The sequence below is a fragment of the Lithobates pipiens genome, unplaced genomic scaffold (genome assembly GCF_037356315.1).
Source record: "Lithobates pipiens isolate NorthernLeopardFrog02 unplaced genomic scaffold, aLitPip1_a1.2 Scaffold_30, whole genome shotgun sequence".
NCBI lineage: Eukaryota > Metazoa > Chordata > Amphibia > Anura > Ranidae > Lithobates > Lithobates pipiens.
In genome coordinates this window covers 44,662,979-44,683,468 of record NW_027507791.1, presented here as the reverse complement: position 1 = coordinate 44,683,468, position 20,490 = coordinate 44,662,979, and the positions used below count along the sequence as shown (strand labels likewise).

Below are 20,490 nucleotides of genomic sequence, written 5' to 3'. Positions count from 1 at the left end.
TTGGGGCCTCCAGAACTAGTGTCCCCATTGGAAGATTTCCTCTCTATTACTTTTCTGGAGACAACCCAAAATGTGTGTTTTACTTTTACTTTCAATGAAAATTGTACACAGGACAAATGGAGAGGATGAACCTCCCCAACCGGGGCACAGACCGCATTAAAAACTGACAGGGGTTCTAATCCATCTCCACTCTATCCAAAACCAGAAAAAAAAAAGTTATATTTTAAATGAAGTCAATGCTTTTCCAAAGTCTTGGGATTCTTTACTGGCCAGATTTTGAGCAGTTTGGTCACAACACATGGCCTTATTATAATGAGAAAAAAGCAACGCCGACACTGGAGTTCCAATAAGTCCTGATGGGGAGATTGGTGCTCAGGCTCCAGGTGTCCTCCAGTCACTCGTAAAATATAAAGGAAAATAGGCAGCTGTCAACCTAAAACATCCAAGTGTATGAGTCTTTATTTGTTACAAGGTGATCACATGATAAAACATGTTACAACATTAAAACATTGCTGTTTAAACATTGGACGAAAGGCGTAAGCCGTTTTCTCCCCCAAGACTTATACACTTGGATGTTTTAGGTCGCTGGCTGCCTATGTTTGTTCTTATCGGGTCTTAGTACTGTGTAAACCGTAGCCCACGCTTTCTGTTTTAAATTGTTCCATGCCCTGCATTTTAAGAGCAGTTACCAGGTGGGTATAAGGGACATGTAGGGCCCACAGGAGCAATCTCAGATACTCCAGTCTCATAAAAAAAATTCTGGTATACTCAATACACTTGGCAGCCATATCGTACAAGACGGTGCCACAGTATCTACAAGAAGAGTGACTGGAATTTGGCTCTGATGTGTCTCCTGAAGTCCCCTACATGTTGTGGTGGCATGACGGGAACATGCAAGGTGAGTATACAAGCCAAAGCAACGTTGTAGGGGAAAACAAAAACAGGTTAGTGAATTATGGATCACAGCTTCCAATACAGAACTAAAAATTAAGCTGACAAATGGATACAAAAACAGGTTACGGTGGTCATGCATCTGTCCTGAATCACGATCATGGATGGATGGAATGACTGGAATGGAGCCTTACATCTGAAGGCAAAGATTGTATATTGTACAGAAAAACAACAGAATACTTCACATATTTGGATGACTAAATATTTAATTTTCTCTTGAAAAATTACAATTCTGTATGGCATGTTGTAACGTCTTACACATTATTTTAGAAGGAAAAAAAAAAAAGCTAATTGTTTTAGAATCTCTCAAGAGAGTGGACACGGAAGGACACAGTCATATCCTATATCCAAGGAAGCGAAGAAAACTTGTTACATTTGCTTGTGACACTCCTTATGCCTTGCTTGTCTTCTGGCCCCTGCTCCCTAACATACCCCGAGATTGGACATCCTGCGTCAAGGTAGGGTACACTTCACCATAATAACGACCTAATAATGACCTTCACCATCATAATGCCTCAAAGCATTTGGACCTTGTTGCGCCAAGGAACCCGAAGTCTACCCTTTTAATTTTGTCATATAACGCAATGAAAACATAAGTGATGATCTGTTTTTGATGGGGGTGGGAAAGGGTTAGAACGTTTGACAGGACTTCTAGCATTTCCATGTTCTCTCTGTGTTGATCTTGGGAGATTTACTCCCATTCCTATCTGGTGAAACGTTTGTCATTGGGATAGTAAAAGAAGATCTCTCTCTCGAAGTAAAAGCCCAAAACATTTTTACAATTTCCCACCCGATTTTGATGGGGTGGGAAAGGGTTAGAACGTTTGACATGACTTCTAGCCTTTCCATGGTCTCTCCGTGTTGATCTTAGGAGATTTATTCCCTTCTTATCTGGTGAGACTTTTGTCATTGGGATAGTAAAAGAAGATCTCTCTAGAAGTAAAAACCCAAAAGATTTTTTACAATTTCCCAACCCGATTTTGTTGGGGTGGGAAAGGGTTAGAAGGTTTGACAGGACTTCTAGCCTTTCCATGGTCTCTCCGTGTTGATCTTAGGAGATTTATTCCCTTCTTATCTGGTGTCCGAGATGGGACATCCTGCGTCAAGGTAGGGTACACTTCACCATAATAACGACCTAATAATGACCTTCACCATCATAATGCCTCAAAGCATTTGAACCTTGTTGCGCCAAGGAACCCGAAGTCTACCCTTCATTGCGTTATATGACAAAATTAAGTGATTATCTGTTTTTGATGGGGGTGGGAAAGGGTTAGAACGTCTGACATGACTTCTAGCCTTTCCATGGTCTCTCCATGTCGATCTTAGGAGATTTATTCCCTTCTTATCTGGTGAGACTTTTTTTCATTCGGATAGTAAAAGAAGATCTCTCTAGAAGTAAAAACCCAAAAGATTTTTTACAATTTTCCACCCTATTTTGATGGAGTGGGAAAGGGTTACAACATTTGACAGGACTTCTAGCCTTTCCATGGTCTCTCTGTGTTGATCTTGGGAGATTTATTCCCTTCCTATCTGGTGAGACTTTTTTTCATTTGGAGAGTAAAAGAAGATCTCTCTAGAAGTAAAAACCCAAAAGATTTTTTACAATTTCCCACCCGATTTTGATGGCATGGGAAAGGGTTAGAAGGTTTGACAGGACTTCTAGCCTTTCCATGGTCTCTCCGTGTTGATCTTAGGAGATTTATTCCCTTCCTATCTGGTGAGACTTTTTTTCATTCGGAGAGTAAAAGAAGATCTCTCTAGAAGTAAAAACCCAAAAGATTTTTTACAATTTCCCACCCGATTTTGATGGTATGGGAAAGGGTTAGAAGGTTTGACAGGACTTCTAGCCTTTCCATGTTCTCTCCGTGTTGATCTTAGGAGATTTATTCCCTTCTTATCTGGTGTCCGAGATGGGACATCCTGCTTCAAGGTAGGGTACACTTCACTATAATAACGACCTTCACCATCATAATGCCTCAAAGCATTTGGACCTTGTTGCGCCAAGGAACCCGAAGTCTACCCTTTTATGTTTTCATTGCGTTATATGACAAAATGAAGTGATGATCTGTTTTTGATGGGGGTGGGAAAGGGTTAGAACGTTTGACAGGACTTCTAGCATTTCCATGTTCTCTTTGTGTTGATGTTGGGAGATTTACTCCCATTCCTATCTGGTGAAACGTTTGTCATTGGGATAGTAAAAGAAGATCTCTCTCTAGAAGTAAAAACCCAAAAGATTTTTACAATTTCCCACCCTATTTAGAGCCCAAAAAAAAAGTTTTGGCTAGACATATCCTATAGCTGTCTACATAAGGTGCCTAGATAATCACAGTTGTTTGTGTACTTAGTTGTTTCCTTTTTAACCCAGCAAGGCTAACATTTTATACCTTCTGCTGTCAACATGTCTTTATTATGTTGTCATATTTAGCCCTACCCACCATCATTTGCTGTCTTATTGAGAAAGGACTTCCAAAATATGAAATTACAGATGGTGCTCTATTTAGACTTAAGACCAAAAGCGATTTAGATCAGATCCATGCTTTATTGATATTTAGGGGATTCCACAACATTTTGAAAAACTATATAGCCAAATGTTTGTGGACACCTGGTTATATTATATGAGCTTGTCAGATATCCCTTTTTCAAAATTGTGGGCAATATTGTGAAGTTGCCACCCTCCCCAATCTTTGCTTCACTCTCCTCGGAAGGCTTTCCACAAGATTTTAGGTTGTGTTTTTTGGAAATTTGTATCTATTTAGCCAAAAGAGTAATTGTGAAGTCAGGCACTGAAAATTGGATGAGAAGAACTAGATCACATTCAATGTTTTTTAATTTATCCAAAAGGTGTTGGGTTCCACTTGAGTCACCGAACTGGTCAGACTATGTCTTTATGGAGCTGGCTTTGGGCCCAGGGACACAGTCATGCTGGAACAGAAAAGGGCCTTCCTACAAGAATGGAAGTGCACAATTGATTAAAACAGTGCTCTCCTAACTGCAGCCCTTTTCTTGCCTTTATCCCTTAGGGCACCATTCCCCCCCCCCCCCCGCCACCAATGATGGGGCACTCGTCCTCTCATGGACACCAACAATGGGGAACTAGTCCTTTCACGGACACCAATGATGAGACACTATTCCTTCCACTGGCACCAGTGATGAGACACTATTCCTCCCAATGATAGGGCTCTAACCCTCCCACTGATACCAATGATGCAGCACTATTCCTCCCAGTGATACCAATGATGGGCCACTATTCCTCCCAGTGATACCAATGATGGGCCACTATTCCTCCCACTGATACCAATGATGGGCTACTATTCCTCCCACTGATACCAATGATGGGGCACTAGCCCTCTCATGGACAACACCGATGAAGAATTAGCCCTCTCACAGACCCTAATGATGGGGCACTATTCCTCCCACTGACACCAAGTATGGGGCATTGTTACCAACACCAGGAAGTTCTCTACTCCTACCTGTCCACAGTTCGGCCTCTAAAATCTGAAGGATAGTAAACTGGCTCTTTGTTTAGAAGGGTTGCAAACCCCTAGTCTAAAATGTCTTTGTATGCTGTAGTATTAGCCGTACTCTGGAAACACCTGAGCTCAGAAATAGAGGGGCTCCACATATTCTTGGCCACGTAGTATACCTCCATGTCTGCATTATGCAAGGATTTTTGCATGCCTTTCTCCTACGGCTAGATATTGTTGGCCAAGATATTCAGTGTCTGTATCTTTTGGCTGTAGCGACCAATCAAATTACTACGGTGTTTGAGGCTACCAAAAGGATTGGCTCTTTGCTTCTATGCTATGGGCAAGACCGACAACCCTTCTCTCAAGTACATAATAACTGAAGACCATTTTTTTCTCCAGGAAATTACAAAATGTATCTGGTACAGCACTCCAGGAACACACGAGAGGAGAGAGGAAAAGGAGCATTCAGGTTATATGGTGGCATCCAAGAGACCCGAAACTATGAACCCCAAGTAAGAAACTTTACATTCTTAGTCATATGTGCTCTCCGTGCAAAGCTAAATGTATTTCTTTTGGCATAGTTAAACCTTATTCAAGGCGGTTCACTCTAAACTTCATTTTTTTTTGTTAAATGCTGTAAAGTTACACCATTAAACAGTTTTAATATCTCTTGGGCTGCAAGATCTCTCCTCTAAGTTCCTGGGTCGACACACACCAGAGGTAAACTCAACTAGGGGCCCCCCAACCTTCCTGTCAAATTTTTTTATTTACTATCACCCTAAAGTGGGTTTGAAGGCCTAAAAGCTCAGGTACAATGACGGCAAGACCTCATCCCTGGTGGTCAAAGACCTCTACGAAGCTAGCCCATTAAACTCTTTCTAAGACACTTTTGGATGCTCTTTTTCATCATAGAGTGGGAATCTTGGCACAAAAAAAACAGGAGTAAAAAAAAAAAAAAAAAAGTGCTAAATCTACACCCCGTTATTGCCTACCTGTTCCTCACACCCACCTCAATCAAGCCATAAAACTTATGCTAATCTTTTTCTATTCTGATAGTGTTCAAGTCGTCATCACACGTAATTCCTTAGGCTTACTCCAATTGGTGTATGGTTGGTAAACCCAAACTTGGGGCCATAAAACATAACATGCAGTGGGAAGGGATGAAACCCCCTTCCAGGTTTTCATTGCTTTGGGGTACATACATAAGAGGTACTAGATCCTCTTCTAATGGGGACACCTGTTCTAGTGACAACTGTCTAAGGGATTATTAACTAGGGCTCCTCCAGAGGTTGCTAGGGGTTCCTTGAGCAATAAACAATTTCTACCTCTCAGATAAGTTCCCACTGACACCTTGGAGCCAGAAATCTTGCTGACTGATAGGGAATCAAATACTTATTTCACTCATTAAAATGCAAATCAATTTATAACTTTTTTGAAATGCGTTTTTCTGGATTGTTTGGTTGACTCTCACTGTCAAAATAAACGGATCAGCAGGAGATCAAATATTTTTCCCCCTCACTGTAGGTGATAAAATAAGGATTTTTTTCTACTCACTGTAAAATCTTGATCTACAGAGGGACACACCTTGGTATTAAGCAACCTAGAGTTATACTGCCACCTACAGGAGAATTGGACACTACCCAAAACTAATTTTGCTTATTACCAAGCGGTGTCCCTCAATGGATGAAAAAAACAGGTTGGAGGTTAACTGCCAATTTAAAGTGGATCTAAAGCCAATACCCTTTATCATCCAGTAAGGGACACAACTTGGTAATAAAACCAGCTACAGTTATACTCCCACCTACAGGAGAACTGGACACCAAGCAAAACTAGGTTGCTTTTTTACCAAGCGGTGTCCCTCAATGGATGACAAAAAGTGTTGGAGGTTAACTGCTAATTTGAAGCGCATCTAAAGCCAAACCCTAACTATTAACATACACCGTTTGCCATAAAGCCAAAACTTTACCGGAATCATAAACTGTTCTTCCTCATGAGTATTATAATAAAGAACGAGATCTACTGTATATGCAGAATCTAGCTAAGGCTTTATCTCTCCATCCATCAAACTTTGGGCTTCGCGTGGGGAAAAAAAACAAAACGTATAAAGTGGACCTTTCGGTATTAACAGCTCCAATCACTTGGAGTCTCCCTTTTTCGGTCTAATCTTTGTTGGAATGATAGGTGGAATCTGAGTGGCTGGCAGGATCAAGGCTGATGGTTATTCCTCCTTACACACTCTTGACTTGTAATATTGGTTCTTCTAGCTAAAAGGACCATTGTACTACCCGATACCACCTAGCTGTTGGTGAGGCGGTGTCTGATATAGGTTGTCTTTTGGCTTCCAATCAAAACCAAGCCCGCTTTTGTGGCAAGACTGTTAAATATGGAAAATCATATCTAAGATTCCGTTGACTTTAATCATGTAGGCCATGTCACTTTAGGAACCTAACAAAGAATTGCTCCCAGAATGCTTTGCTTCCCTCCTAGGTCATGTTGCTGGGATCACCTCACCTCTACCTATCCTACGTACCTTGCTGCCTCCGTTTCTGGCGACGTCTGACCCGCCGTCGGTTCATCACGCAGGCAACTATGGTGCTTAGGATGACCGCCAGGGTAAGGAAGCAGGCTCCTCCAACGACTCCGGCCATAAGGGACTTCTGCTGAACTTCCGGGAGCTCGGTGTGCGCGGGATAGACCCTCATTCCTGGAAACAATACGATACGGTTAGCGTTTCTAAACCCGAGAAACAAAAAATTTAATGTATTGCAGCTTACCATTCCTTAGATGTGGTGGATGTTTTAGTTTTTAAAAAGGCTTTTTGTTCATTTTTTTTTACCTAGTGATTCTGCCACTTCTTGTCCTAGGGTGACAACAATACTCACTGACTGTACATCTGTGCTGTGTTGTCACCCTAGACTGCTTAGCCCCTGATGTGGACTACAGGTGTAAGTGTTGCGGTAGGCAAGTGGGCAAATTTTGAGGCAGGGGAAAGGGGTAAATGTTGGGGTGAGAAGGGCAGAGGGGAAGGGGGTAAATGTTGAGTTGGGGAGGAGAGGGGGTAAGTGTTGTGGTGGGTGGGGGGGGTGGAGCAAGTCTTGTGGTAGAGGAATGGGTACATTATGAGCTGGAGAGGTGCACATTTTAGGGTTGGAGGGAAGGGGGTAAACATTGAGTTGGGGTCGAGCAAGTTTTGGAGTGGGAGGGGGTAAGTGTTGAGGTGGGAGGAGGGGGGGGTGTGTTTTGGGGTAGGGGAGGGGAGAGGGCATGTTCTTGTGGTGGGAGAGGAGGTACGTGTTGGGGCTGGGGAGGGGAGAGGGAAAGTTTTGGGTTAGGAGAGGAGGTATGTGTTGAGGCTGGGAAGAGGTAGTGGAAGTGTTGAGGCTGGGAAGGGGAGGGGTGCAAGCTTTGGATTAGGGGAGGGGGTAGGTATTGGGATGGGAAGGGGAGGGAGTAGGTATTGGGTTGGGAAGAGGAGGGTGCAAGCTTTGGGGTAGGGGAGGGGGTAAGTGCTGGGGAGGGAAGAGGAGGGTGCAAGCTTTGGGGTAGGGGAGGGGGTAAGTGTTGGGGAGGGAAGAAGGCAAGTTAAAGGGTAGGGGAAAAGGTAAATGTTGAGTTGGGGAGGAGAGGGGGTAAGTGTTGGGGCAGGGGTGACAGCAGGTCTTAGGGTAGAGGAGGGGGATAAAGTTTAAGTTGGGGGTTGTAAGTTTTGGGGTGGGGGAGTAAACATTGAGTTGAGGTGGAGCAAGTTTTGGAGTGGGGGCGGGTAAGTGTTCAGGGGGAAGGGTGTGTTTTGGGGTAGGAGAAGAGAGTTAAGTACTGAGACGGGGAGGGGAGAGGGCACGTTTTTTGGGTAGAAGAGGAGGTACGTGTTGCGGCTGGGAAGGGATAGGGGAGGGGGTAATTTTTGGGGTAGGAGAGGAGGTATGTGTTGAGGTAAGAAGGGGTGGGGGCAAGTGTTGGGGCTAGGTAGGGGAGGGGTAAGTGTTGAGGTGGGGAGGGAAGAGGGCAACTTCTAGGGTAAGAGAGGTAGGGGATGGGATAAGTGTTGAGGTAGGAAGGGGAGGCGGAGGCAAGTATTGGGGTAAGAGAAGAGGTAAGTGTTTAGGTGGAAAAGGGTGTAATGGTAAGTGTTGTGGTAAGAAGGGGAGGGGGTAAATGTCGAGCTGGGGAGAGTTTAAGCAGAACTATGGGCAAAACTTTATTTTTTTTAATTTTGGATAGAGTAAGGGAGGGTTAAAACCCCTGTCAGTTTTTTTTTTTATTGCTATCTGTGTCCCATTGTGCAGATTCTCCTCCACTTCCTGTCCCATAGCCAAATAGGAAGTGAGAAGAAAATCCCTGTAAATTAAGGGAATTCCTTGGGAGGTCACCAGAACTAGGGTCCCCACTGGAAGATTTCCCCCTCTATTACTTTTCTGGGGAGAACCCTTTTCCTTTTACTTTCAATGATAATGATAACGGGGGCACAGACAGCAATAAAAACTAGCAGGGGTTCCAATTCTTCTTCCCTCTATCCAAATCTTTAAAAAAAAGTTTTGCCTTTAGTTATACTTTAAGGGGTGGAGGGAGGCGTTTTAGTGGTAGGGGGATACAATTTCAGCCAGCTGGGTTCCAGTGTCCGATTTTCCACAATGAGAACGAATTAAAACAAATTCCAAATTTAGAAATCTTCTCTCCTGTCCTGGGAGAATTTGGACTTGTAGTAACAGATTCATTGTTATTTTAAGTACAATCCCTACATAAACTAACTCCATACTTAACACTCAGAAAACGCATTCCCTGTCTAGCTGGGGTGAGATGTCGCCGGTGTTTACACATTTTTTTGTGGCTAGAAATAAACTCATATCTGACGTATCATTTAAAGAAGCACTCTGGAATAAGGGTAATAAGAGGGTAGCGAGGCTTACTCAGTAAAATACCCCAAAAACATCCTGGCGGTATAACGGTCAGGACAGGAAGTAAGAGGGATACAAAAAAAAAATGAAATCAATGCTCCCACCTATTCCCTCATGTATTAAATCCTATCTTGAGCTACTGAGGTCTGTAACCAACTGGCTTTTTTTTTACAAAAAAAAAAAAGGAAGTAAAATATGTACATGTTCCCTTTTAGGTATACATCTGGTACTCTCATTTCCCACCCACTCACCTGACGTAGAGATGTTCACCGAATTACTTGGCTCGCTGATGTAATCGCCGGCAAAGGCCACCATTCGGAATTCATACAAGGAATCCTGAGGGGAGAAAATTAAAACGGGTCAGGGCTCATGTTCTTGTTCAGTAGACATGTGCACTGCCGAAAAATTATTCTTTTTTTTATTTATTTTTTCGGATCATTCGTTAGGATCGCAATTTGAAAATCTGTAAACCGAAAAAAATAAGCAAGAAAATCCGAAAATTCGAAAGAACAATTTACTATCTATAACTTAACTATTAAATTATAGGTATTGGAATTTCCTTTCAAATTTGTCTGTGAGTGAACGTAACAAATATGAAATTATCCAAAATAACGAATGCCGCATCTAAACAAATGGAATGGAACAAATTAATAATAAATAATAATAAAAAGTTATTATTATTTACTATTATTAATTGGTTATGTTCCATTCGTTTAGATACAGCATTCATCATTTCGGTTAATTAATAATTTCGGATTAAAATTCGTATTCGTTACCTTCACTAACAGCCAAATTTGAAAGGATATTCCAATATCTAGAATTTAATAGTTATTAATAGTTATTTCAGATTTTCACTTTTTGGGGGTTTTTAGAATTTTGAATATATGAATTTTGGAATACTTGAATTTAAGAATATATTCAGAAAAATGTGTTAAAAAGGGTTTTTGTTAATTCGTATATTTCCGAATTTTTCGAAATTCGTTAAATTAATTCAGGACAAAATTAATTGCACAAGTATATTGTTCAGCATGGAGCAGATGGGTGACTTTTACGGTTGTTCTACATCATATTTATTTATTTATTTTTATAGAAAAATACTCATTTGATTAAACTTGGAGGATAAAAATAGCTAAAGATCATCAGATTTTTATTTGCTGTTCAACCAATAAAAACCTTTGTGAAAAAAAAAAAAAATAGCTAAAGCCACAACTTTTTTTTTTTTTTTTTTTTTGGATGGAGTGGTGAAGGGTTAGAACCCCTCCAGTTCTTCCAGCAGGGACCCAAACAGCAGTAAAATTAACTCTCCTATTTGTATCTATTTTTTATTATTTTTATTTATATTTGGACCTATATTTCCCGGTGTCAAAGTTCAAAATGTTGAGTTGTCACCAGAACAGGAACAGAGAGAAATCTTTCAATGGGGTTTCTGGGGAAAAAAATTTAAGACGGGGGTTTCCCTCACTTTTGGAGAGGTTTCCTTCCTCTTCATGCAGTGTTTATGGGCAATGGGACAAATATGGCAAAAAAAAAAAAAAAACTTTTCTACTTCCTGAAAATAGAAATGAAAAAGCTTTGAATTTAGAAATACTTTAATTTTTTTTTTCGTCTTTTTACTATTTATGTAACATCTTTAAAGGGTAAGTTCACCTTTATAGAAAAGGAGATTGCCGCGGTCCAGGTCAGCGGGACCCGGGGAGGGGGGGTGGGGGGGTGGGGGGGTGGGGGTGTGTGGAGGGGGTCCTGTGTAAGTTCAATCATACAGATTTTTCTGTAAAGGTGAACTTACACATTAAAAATAATAATTTAATCACACAGCATTATGGAGAGCACAGAGGAATCTGCTTCCTTTCAGACTCTCTCTCTCAAAGGTAAAACTCTGTAAATGCATAGGCTGGGAGCCACTTTTCTGGCTCATTCAGCTGTGCATGCAATCTGAGCTTCAGCTATTGAAAAGCAGGCTTTTCTGGCAAACTGGTTCTAAAATTGGCAAGATTTCATATTCACCTGAATTATATACCGTTTATAGGAAGAAATATCTAAAATTGCACACAATAAATATTCCCTTTAACAAAGGACAGTGATTAATTCTTTTTTTTTTCTGTACATCAGCTACTGTAAAGTTAAGGGAAGGAATAATATAAATACTACAAAATCATCAATCATCAATATGATATATTGTTATATATTATTATATTTTTTTTTTTTTGTACATCAGCTACTGTAAAGTTAAGGGAAGGAATAATATAAATTAATACTACAAAATCATCAATATGATATATTATTATAATTTTTTTTTTATTATACAGATTTTTTTATTTATTTTTTCAGAATTTTTTTTTATTGAACATAATAAATTCCAATTTTTATTTTATTTTTTAATTGAACATAATCAACAAATTCCTTTTTTTTTTTTTTTTTTTTTTTAAATTGAACATAATTCCAATGTACAAAGATTTCAGTTTCAGTTACCTACCGCAGTTATCATTGCAACATCAAAGAACATAGGCATATTGCAGAAAGTCATACTGCTCTGGGCCCCCCTACTCGGTCGTACAATTCACTTGACACGAAGTATATTAAACATGGCAAAACCACCCTGTAGGGCAGTGATGGCGAACCTTGGCACTCCAGATGTTTTGGAACTACATTTCCCATGATACTCATGCACTCTGCAGTGTAGTTGAGCATCATGGGAAATGTAGTTCCAAAACATCTGGGGTGCCAAGGTTCACCATCACTGCTGTAGGGCATTGTAGAATTCTAGACATTACCAAGTCCTTAGGGCAGGGTCCTCAAACTGGCGGCCCCTCCAGCTGTTTGCGAAACTACAAGTCCCATGAGGCATTGCAAGGCTGACAGTTACAAGCATGACTCCTACAGGCAGATACATGATGGGACTTGGAGGACCACCAGTTTGAGACCCCCTGCCTTAGGGCATAGTTCTGGTGTATCAAGCCATGGGGACCATATCCTTTCAAAACCTACCCGGGCTCCCCCTACATTGATAAATGTATATATAAATCCATAATAGGAGGATGTACCATGTGTGATGTTATCCATGAAGCGCCTGTGGGGCAGTCAGGACGATTTCCAACCCATTCGTTTAGATACAGCATTCATCATTTCGGTTAATTAATAATTTCGGATTAAAATTCGTATTCGTTACCTTCACTAACAGCCAAATTTGAAAGGATATTCCAATATCTAGAATTTAATAGTTATTAATAGTTATTTCAGATTTTCACTTTTTTGGGGTTTTTAGAATTTTTGAATATACGAATTTTGGAATACTTGAATTTAAGAATATATTCAGAAAAATGTGTTAAAAAGGGTTTTTGTTAATTCGTATATTTCCGAATTTTTCGAAATTCGTTAAATTAATTCAGGACAAAATTAATTGCACAAGTATATTGTTCAGCATGGAGCAGATGGGTGACTTTTACGGTTGTTCTGCATCATATCTATTTATTTTTATAGAAAAATACTCATTTGATTAAACTTGGAGGATAAAAATAGCTAAAGATCATCAGATTTTTATTTGCTGTTCAACCAATAAAAACCTTTGTGAAAAAAAAATAAAAAAAAAATAGCTAAAGCCACAACTTTTTTTTTTTTTTTTGGATGGAGTGGTGAAGGGTTAGAACCCCTCCAGTTCTTCCAGTTGCTAGGTCTACAAAAGATCTGGGGCTAGAGCCCATAGCAGCGTAGTAAAGAAAGTCATATGCTTGGGCAGGCATACACATGTATATAATATATACAGTGGTGTGAAAAAGTGTTTGCCCCCTTCCTCATTTCCTGTTCCTTTGCATGTTTGTCACACTTAAGTGTTTCGGAACATCAAACCAATTTAAACAATAGTCAAGGACAACACAAGTAAACACAAAATGCAATTTGTAAATGAAGGTGTTTATTATTAAAGGTGAAAAAAAATCCAAACCATCATGGCCCTGTGTGAAAAAGTGATTGCCCCCCTTGTTAAAACATACTATAACTGTGGTTGTCCACACCTGAGTTCAATTTCTCTAGCCACACCCAGGCCTGATTATTGCCACACCTGTTCACAATCAAGGCATCACTTAAATAGGAGCTGCTTGACACAGTAAGGTCCACCAGAAGATCCTTAAAAGCTACACATCATGCCGAGACCCAAAGAAATTCAGGAACAATTGAGAAAGAAAGTAATTGAGATCTATCAGTCTGGAAAGGGTTATAAAGCCATTTCCAAAGCTTTGGGAATCCAGCGAACCACAGTGAGAGCCATTATCCACAAATGGCGAAGACATGGAACAGTGGTGAACCTTCCCAGGAGTGGCCGGCCGCCCAAAATTACCCCAAGAGCGCAGCGACGACTCATCCAAGAGGTCACAAAAGACCCCACAACAACGTCCAAGGAACTGCAGGCCTCACTTGCCTCAGTTAAGGTCAGCGTTCATGCCTCCACCATCAGGAAAAGACTGGGCAAAAATGGCCTGCATGGCAGAGTTCCAAGGAGAAAACCACTGCTGAGCAAAAAGAACATCAAAGCTCGTCTCAATTTCTCCACAACACATCTTGATGATCCCCAAGACTTTTGGGACAACATTCTGTGGACCGATGAGACAAAAGTGGAACTCTTTGGAAGGTGTGTGTCCAAGTATATCTGGCGTAGAAGAAACACTGCATTTCATAAAAAGAACATTATACCAACAGTAAAATATGGTGGTGGTAGTGTGATGGTCTGGGGCTGTTTTGCTGCTTCAGGACCTGGAAGACTTGCCGTGATAAAAGGAACTATGAATTCTGCTGTCTACAAAGAGATCCTGAAGGAGAATGTCCGACCATCTGTTCGTGTACTCAAGCTGAAACGAACTTGGGTTCTGCAGCAGGACAATGATCCTAAACACACCAGCAAGTCCACCACCGAATGGCTGAAGAAAAACAAAATGAAGACTTTGGAGTGGCCTAGCCAAAGTCCTGACCTGAATCCTATTGAGATGTTGTGGTATGACCTTAAAAAGGCCGTTCATGCTCGAAAACCCTCTAATGTAACTGAATTAGGACAATTCTGCAAAGATGAGTGGGCCAAAATTCCTCCAGGACGCTGTAAAAGCCTCATTGCACGTTATCGCAAACGCTTGGTTGCAGTTGTTGCTGCTAAGGGTGGCCCAACCAGTTATTAGGTTTAGGGGGCAATCACTTTTTCACACAGGGCCATGATGGTTTGGATTTTTTTTCACCTTTAATAATAAACACCTTCATTTACAAATTGCATTTTGTGTTTACTTGTGTTGTCCTTGACTATTGTTTAAATTGGTTTGATGTTCCGAAACACTTAAGTGTGACAAACATGCAAAGGAACAGGAAATGAGGAAGGGGGCAAACACTTTTTCACACCACTGTATGTGTATCAGGGTCCCCAGAGAGCCTCCCCCTTAAATCAGGGTCCCCCAGAGAGCCCTCCCCTTAAAACAGGGTCCCCAGAAAGCCTCTGCCTTACATCAGGGTCCCTAGAGAGCCTCCCCCTTAAATCACGGTCCCCAGAGAGCCTCCCCCTTAAATCACGGTCCCCAGAGAGCCTCCCCCTTAAAACAGGGTCCACAGAGAGCCTCCCCCTTAAATCAGGGTCCCCAGAGAGCCCCCCTTAAATCACGGTCCCCAGAGAGCCTCCCCCCTGCACCAAGGTCCCCAGAGATCCTCCCCTCCCCCTGGGGACCCCTGCAGAGACTCAAGGCTATGGGCCCCAGATTCGGGGCTATAGCCTCAAAAGCAGCCCCCTAGTGACACCACTGTGTCCCAGAATGATCCCGGAAACCTGTACTGTGCTGTCCTGATCCCTGATACTGTGCTGTCCTGATCCCTGATACTGTGCTGTCCTGAGTTGTATTCCAGAGTAAGTGTCTAAAATGGGTATTTACCACTCTGAATATTTTCAGATGAATCCCTACGGGTGAGTTGTGGAGGAGATAATAGGTGTGGCCTTAGAATCATTTTGATTAGATTGTGTTTTTTCCCGCCAGTGACAATTTAAGATTATTCCAGGTATTATTCTTATCCCTAAATCGGGACAATAAGGGATTAAAAAAAATTTAGTTGGCAATAATCCGCAAAGCCTGGGCGATATCTGGACTTTATCTAAAAGAGGATACCACTGGAATGGCACATGGATCGGGCATCTCCACTCCTTGATCCTCATCTAGCACCATCAAAGTCCGACTATATTGGTGATTATTTTTTTTAAATCAAATCCTTTTTATTATTTTAGTTTATATATTGTGATTATTACTAATAATTTAAATATACAATATAATGTAAACATATAAAATCAATAATGTATTAATATTCAATAATAATTATATTATTATTGCCAATTTATTGTGAATATGAATAATAATTCAAATAAAAATCCACAATATAATGCAAAATAATAATAAATATTTTCTATTTTTTTTTTTTGTATTATATTTTTCTTATATTCTTTTAATATATATATATATATAATATATATATATATATATATATATATATATATATATATATAAATATATTACACATGCATGACTATAAGGGGAACAGAAATCCCCATCAACATTTTTTTTTTTCTTTTTCAGGAAGGAGCAGTTGCTTTCATAAATGACTTTGGTTTGAAGTGCGTGTAATACAACCAAACGCTAGTATACAGTCTTGAACTTAACACCCTTATATAATTTGCGGTATACTTATAAAAATAAAATACAACTCCCATGAAGCGCTGCAGCTTCCTTTACTGTATTGAATGTATTAATATTCAATAATAATTATATTATTACTGATATTATTGTATTGGTGTTTTATTGTGAATACTAATAATAATTCAAATAAAAATCCACAATATAATGCAAAATAATAATAAATATTTTCTATGATTTTATCTTATATTATTCAATAATAAAAATAATTATTATTATCGTATTGATTTTTTTAATTATTAATGGATAACATTGTTATAGTTTTCTTATATTCTTTTAATAGATATTTAACAGAAAACAGAAATGCCCATGAAATTTTTTTTTTTCTTTATTTTCAGGAAAGAGCAGTTGCTTTCATAAATGATTTTGGGTTGCAGTGCGTGTAATACAACCAAACTCTAGTATACAGTCTTGAACTTGACACCTTTATATACTTTGGGGTATTCTTATAAAAATAAAATATAGCTTTCTTTACTGTATTGAATGTATTAATATTCAATAATAATTATATTATTATTGCTGATATTATTGTATTGGTGCTTTATTGTGAATACTAATAATTAAAATAAAAATCCACAATATAATGAAAAAGAATAAATATTTTCTATGATTTGATATTATATTGTTCAATACTAAAAAAAAATATTAGTATTGTATTGATTTTTTTTAATTATTAATGGATAACATGGTTATATTTTCTTATATTCTTTTAATATATATTTAACCCATGCATGACTATAAATGGAACAGAAAATTCCCATAAACATTTTTTTTTTTTTTCAGGAAAGAGCAGTTGCTTTCATAAATGACTTTGGATTGCAGTACATGTAATACAACCATTGTATACAGTCTTGAACTTGACACCCTTATATACTTTGGGGTAAACAAAAATAAAATATAACTCCCATGAAGCTTTCTTTACTGTATTGAATGTATTAATAGTCAATAATAATTATATTATTATTGCTGATATTATTGTATTGGTCATTTTTTGTAAATATTAATAATTAAAAAAAGAAATCCACAATATAATGCAAAATAATACTTTCTATGATTTTGTATATATTGATCAATAATAAAAATTATTATTATTGTATTGTTGATTTTTTTAATTATTAATGGATAACATTGTTATATTTTTTTTTATATACTTTTAATATATATTTTACACATGCATGACTAGGGGAACAGAAATCCCCATAAACTTTTTTTTTCTTTTTCAGGAAAGAGCAGTTGCTTTCATAAATTACTGTGGGTTGCAGTGCGTGTAATACTGCCCATTACCACATTATGGCCACTAGATGGCGAGGACTATCATATGAAATAAGCATGCTACTTAGTGCCATCTAGTGGCCACAATAATGCAATTTCCACATTAACACATCCGAAATTGCACAAAATATTACACTTTGCCCCATTAGCACAGAGCAAATTTATGTGCAGATTTAATAGATAAACAGCTATGCAATTAATTTTATTTATTATTATTTTATTTATTTTTTTATAAATACACACCATGTGCCCATGTTTGACAACTCCCTCTCACCCAGCACTGCTTTTACAGGGTGCTAGAAGGCTGCTCTTTAAATAAAGTACCGTTATAGGTCTAACCAACTTGGCTAGTTTTGAACCAACCACAGACTGGCATTCAGAAAGTTTTTTTTTTTTTGTACAACAGCACCATCTAGTGGTCTTAGCCGCCTTCTTACCTTAAAGAGCCCAGGAACCAGAAGCTCGGTCTGGGTGGTTGGGATGGACTCGTCAAGAAGCTCCCAGGCTCCCTCGTCGCGTCTGCACTCCAGACCATACCCACGCAAAGGGAGGAAGGACCGCAGGGGCGGGGCCCAGATCAGCAGCACGCCACGGGAGGTCTCATTGGCCGAAAGGTAACGGGGAGGAGTCAGGGTATCCCGAGAGTCTGTGGTGGGTACAGGTGGAGGTAAGGTGGTGGGTGGGATACCTGAGAGGCCAAAACATTAGTGGTTATTGAGGAGGAGGAAATGTTAAGCGGGTGTTAAGAGACGAGAAGGGAGAGCCACCGGTGACGGGAGAGACCACACGAAGGAGCACCAGGGTGAGGCAGAAAGAGAAAGCGCTTACTGACAAAACGTTCACTTACTGAGAGGAGAGGCCTCCACAATTTCACTGAATGGCCCGCTGCCCAACTTGTTCTGAGACAGAACGCTGAACTGGTACGTGTTTTCTGACTGCAGGTTCTCCACCACAAGGTAATTGGCACCAGCTGAGGCAGACAGGGAAATCCACTCGTGGTGGCCGTGAGCGAGCTTCTTCACCCTGGCAAGAGACGAAAAACAGCCAACGCCGGTCAGCAGCAATCCGGGAGGAGAAGAGATGGTAGTTCCAGTGTGGAAGGGGATGGAGGACCCCAAACTTGTAGCTTCCTAGGAAACTGACCCCCAAGTGTCAGCGTGTCATTGTTTTGGGGAACCACCAAGTGTGGATGTGATTTTGAGGACCCTCCCCCCCCCCCAAGGATCAGTGTGTCATTGTAGCAGGACCCCCAAGTGTCGGTGTTCTGGGAACTTCAACTGTCATTGTGTTGGGGAACATCAAGTATGGGTGTTGGACAAAATTTTGTTAATGTCCTAGACCCTCAAGTGTCAGTTCCTCATTGTTTTGGGACCTCCAAGAGTCAGTGTGTTATTGTTCTTAGAACCTCAAATGTAGGAATCCAAAGGATCCCCAAATAACATATTGTTGGGGATCCTGAGTGTCTGTGTACTATGTTCTGGGCCCTGGGGAATCAGTGTGTCATTGTCTTTCGGACCACCAAGTGTGGGTGACATTATGGGGGGGGGGCCCCATGGATCAGTGCGTCCTTGTTCTGGGAACCTGTTCTGGGAAAAAGTATAATTGTTTTGGGGACCACCAAGCATGGGTGTCATTTTGGACCCCCCAAGTGTCAGTGTGTCAATGTGCTTGGAGCCTCAAATGTAGTGGGACCAGTAATATGTGGGTGTTATTTTGGGGACACCAGGGATCAGTGCTTACTGTTTGGGATCCCGAGTGCCTGTGTATTATGTTCTGGACCCTGGGGAGTCAGGGTGTCATTGTTTTAGACACCCAAACATCAGTGCGTTATTGTTCTGGACCCCAACTGTCACTGTGTTATTGTTCTGGACCCCCAAGTGTCAGTGTGTCGTTGTTCTGGACCCCCAAACATCGGTGTGTCATTGTTCTGGACCCCAAAATGTCAGTGTGTCATTGTTCTGAACCCCCAAGTTTCAGTATTCTGGACCCCAAATGTCACTGTGTTATTGTTCTGGACCCCCAAGTGTCAGTGTGTCATTGTTTTGGACCCCCAAACATCAGCGTGTCATTGTTCTGGACCCCCAAGTGTCAGTGTTCTGGACCCCAAATGTTACTGTGTTATTGTTCTTGACCCCCCCCCCAAATGTCAGTGTGTCGTTGCTCTGGACCCCCAAACATCGGTGTGTCATTGTTCTGAACCCCCAAGTTTCAGTATTCTAGACCCCAAATGTCAGTGTGTCATTGTTCTGGACCCCAAGTGTCACTGTGTTATTGTTCTTGACCTCCAAATGTCAGTGTGCCATTGTTCTGGACCCCCAAAAATTAGTGTGTCATTGTTCTGGACCCCCAAAAATTAGTGTGTCATTGTTCTGGACCCCCAAAAATTAGTGTGTCATTGTTCTGGACCCCAAATGTCACTGTGTTATTGTTCTGGACCCCTCAAATGTCAGTGTGTCATTGTTCTGGACCCCAAATGTCAGTGTGTCATTGTTCTGGACCCCAAATGTCTCTGTGTTATTGTTCTGGACCCCAAATGTCTCTGTTTTATTGTTCTGGACCCCTCAAATGTCAGTGTGTCATTGTTCTGGACCCCCAAGTGTCAGCGTTCTGGACCCCAAATGTCACTGTTATTGTTCTTGACCCCCCAAATGTCAGCGTGTCATTGTTCTGGGCCCCCAAACATCAGTGTGTCATTGTTCTGGACCCCAAATGTCTCTGTGTTATTGTTCTGGACCCCAAATGTCTCTGTTTTATTGTTCTGGACCCCTCAAATGTCAGTGTGTCATTGTTCTGGACCCCCAAGTGTCAGCGTTCTGGACCCCAAATGTCACTGTTATTGTTCTTGACCCCCCAAATGTCAGCGTGTCATTGTTCGGTGACGACAGATAGAGGTCACCATGAACCATATGTACCAGTTTTGCACCTATTTTATACCTCTACAGAAAATAAAAGATGAATCATTTATCAAAAATACCGTTAGTCATTTCACCCAGAACCAAAATCTACCAATGCCAATCTTGGTAAAATGTGAGATTAATGTGAAAATGTTTTGATTTGTACAGCAGATGTATATCATTCAATTATTTACACTGATCATCTATATTGTGATCACAATTCAAGATTTAATTATTCTTTTTTGCAACATTGTATCTTCTGTACAAACCAGCAAGGATACAATCTATACCAGGGGTCTCCAAACTT

General features: G+C 40.4%; 1 protein-coding gene and 1 long non-coding RNA gene across 3 annotated transcripts in view; one reads left to right on the top strand and one right to left on the bottom strand.

Annotated features, from left to right (window-relative positions):
- IGSF9 (immunoglobulin superfamily member 9) overlaps positions 1-20,490 on the bottom strand; it is a 145,988-nt gene that overhangs the window by 23,833 nt on the left and 101,665 nt on the right. The window contains 4 exon segments of the mRNA XM_077464122.1: positions 6,949-7,122; positions 9,565-9,649; positions 17,727-17,977; positions 18,137-18,312. Of these exon segments, the coding sequence (XP_077320248.1) occupies positions 6,949-7,122; positions 9,565-9,649; positions 17,727-17,977; positions 18,137-18,312 (686 nt within the window).
- Positions 1,262-16,050, top strand: LOC143942739 (uncharacterized). 2 transcript variants are annotated; one of them, XR_013264826.1, is made up of 3 exons: positions 1,262-1,409; positions 4,818-4,930; positions 15,901-16,050. It is a non-coding gene; the product is annotated as an uncharacterized LOC143942739 (long non-coding RNA). The 2 variants fall into 2 exon arrangements; XR_013264825.1 differs by lacking the exon at positions 15,901-16,050 and adding an exon at positions 6,906-7,030.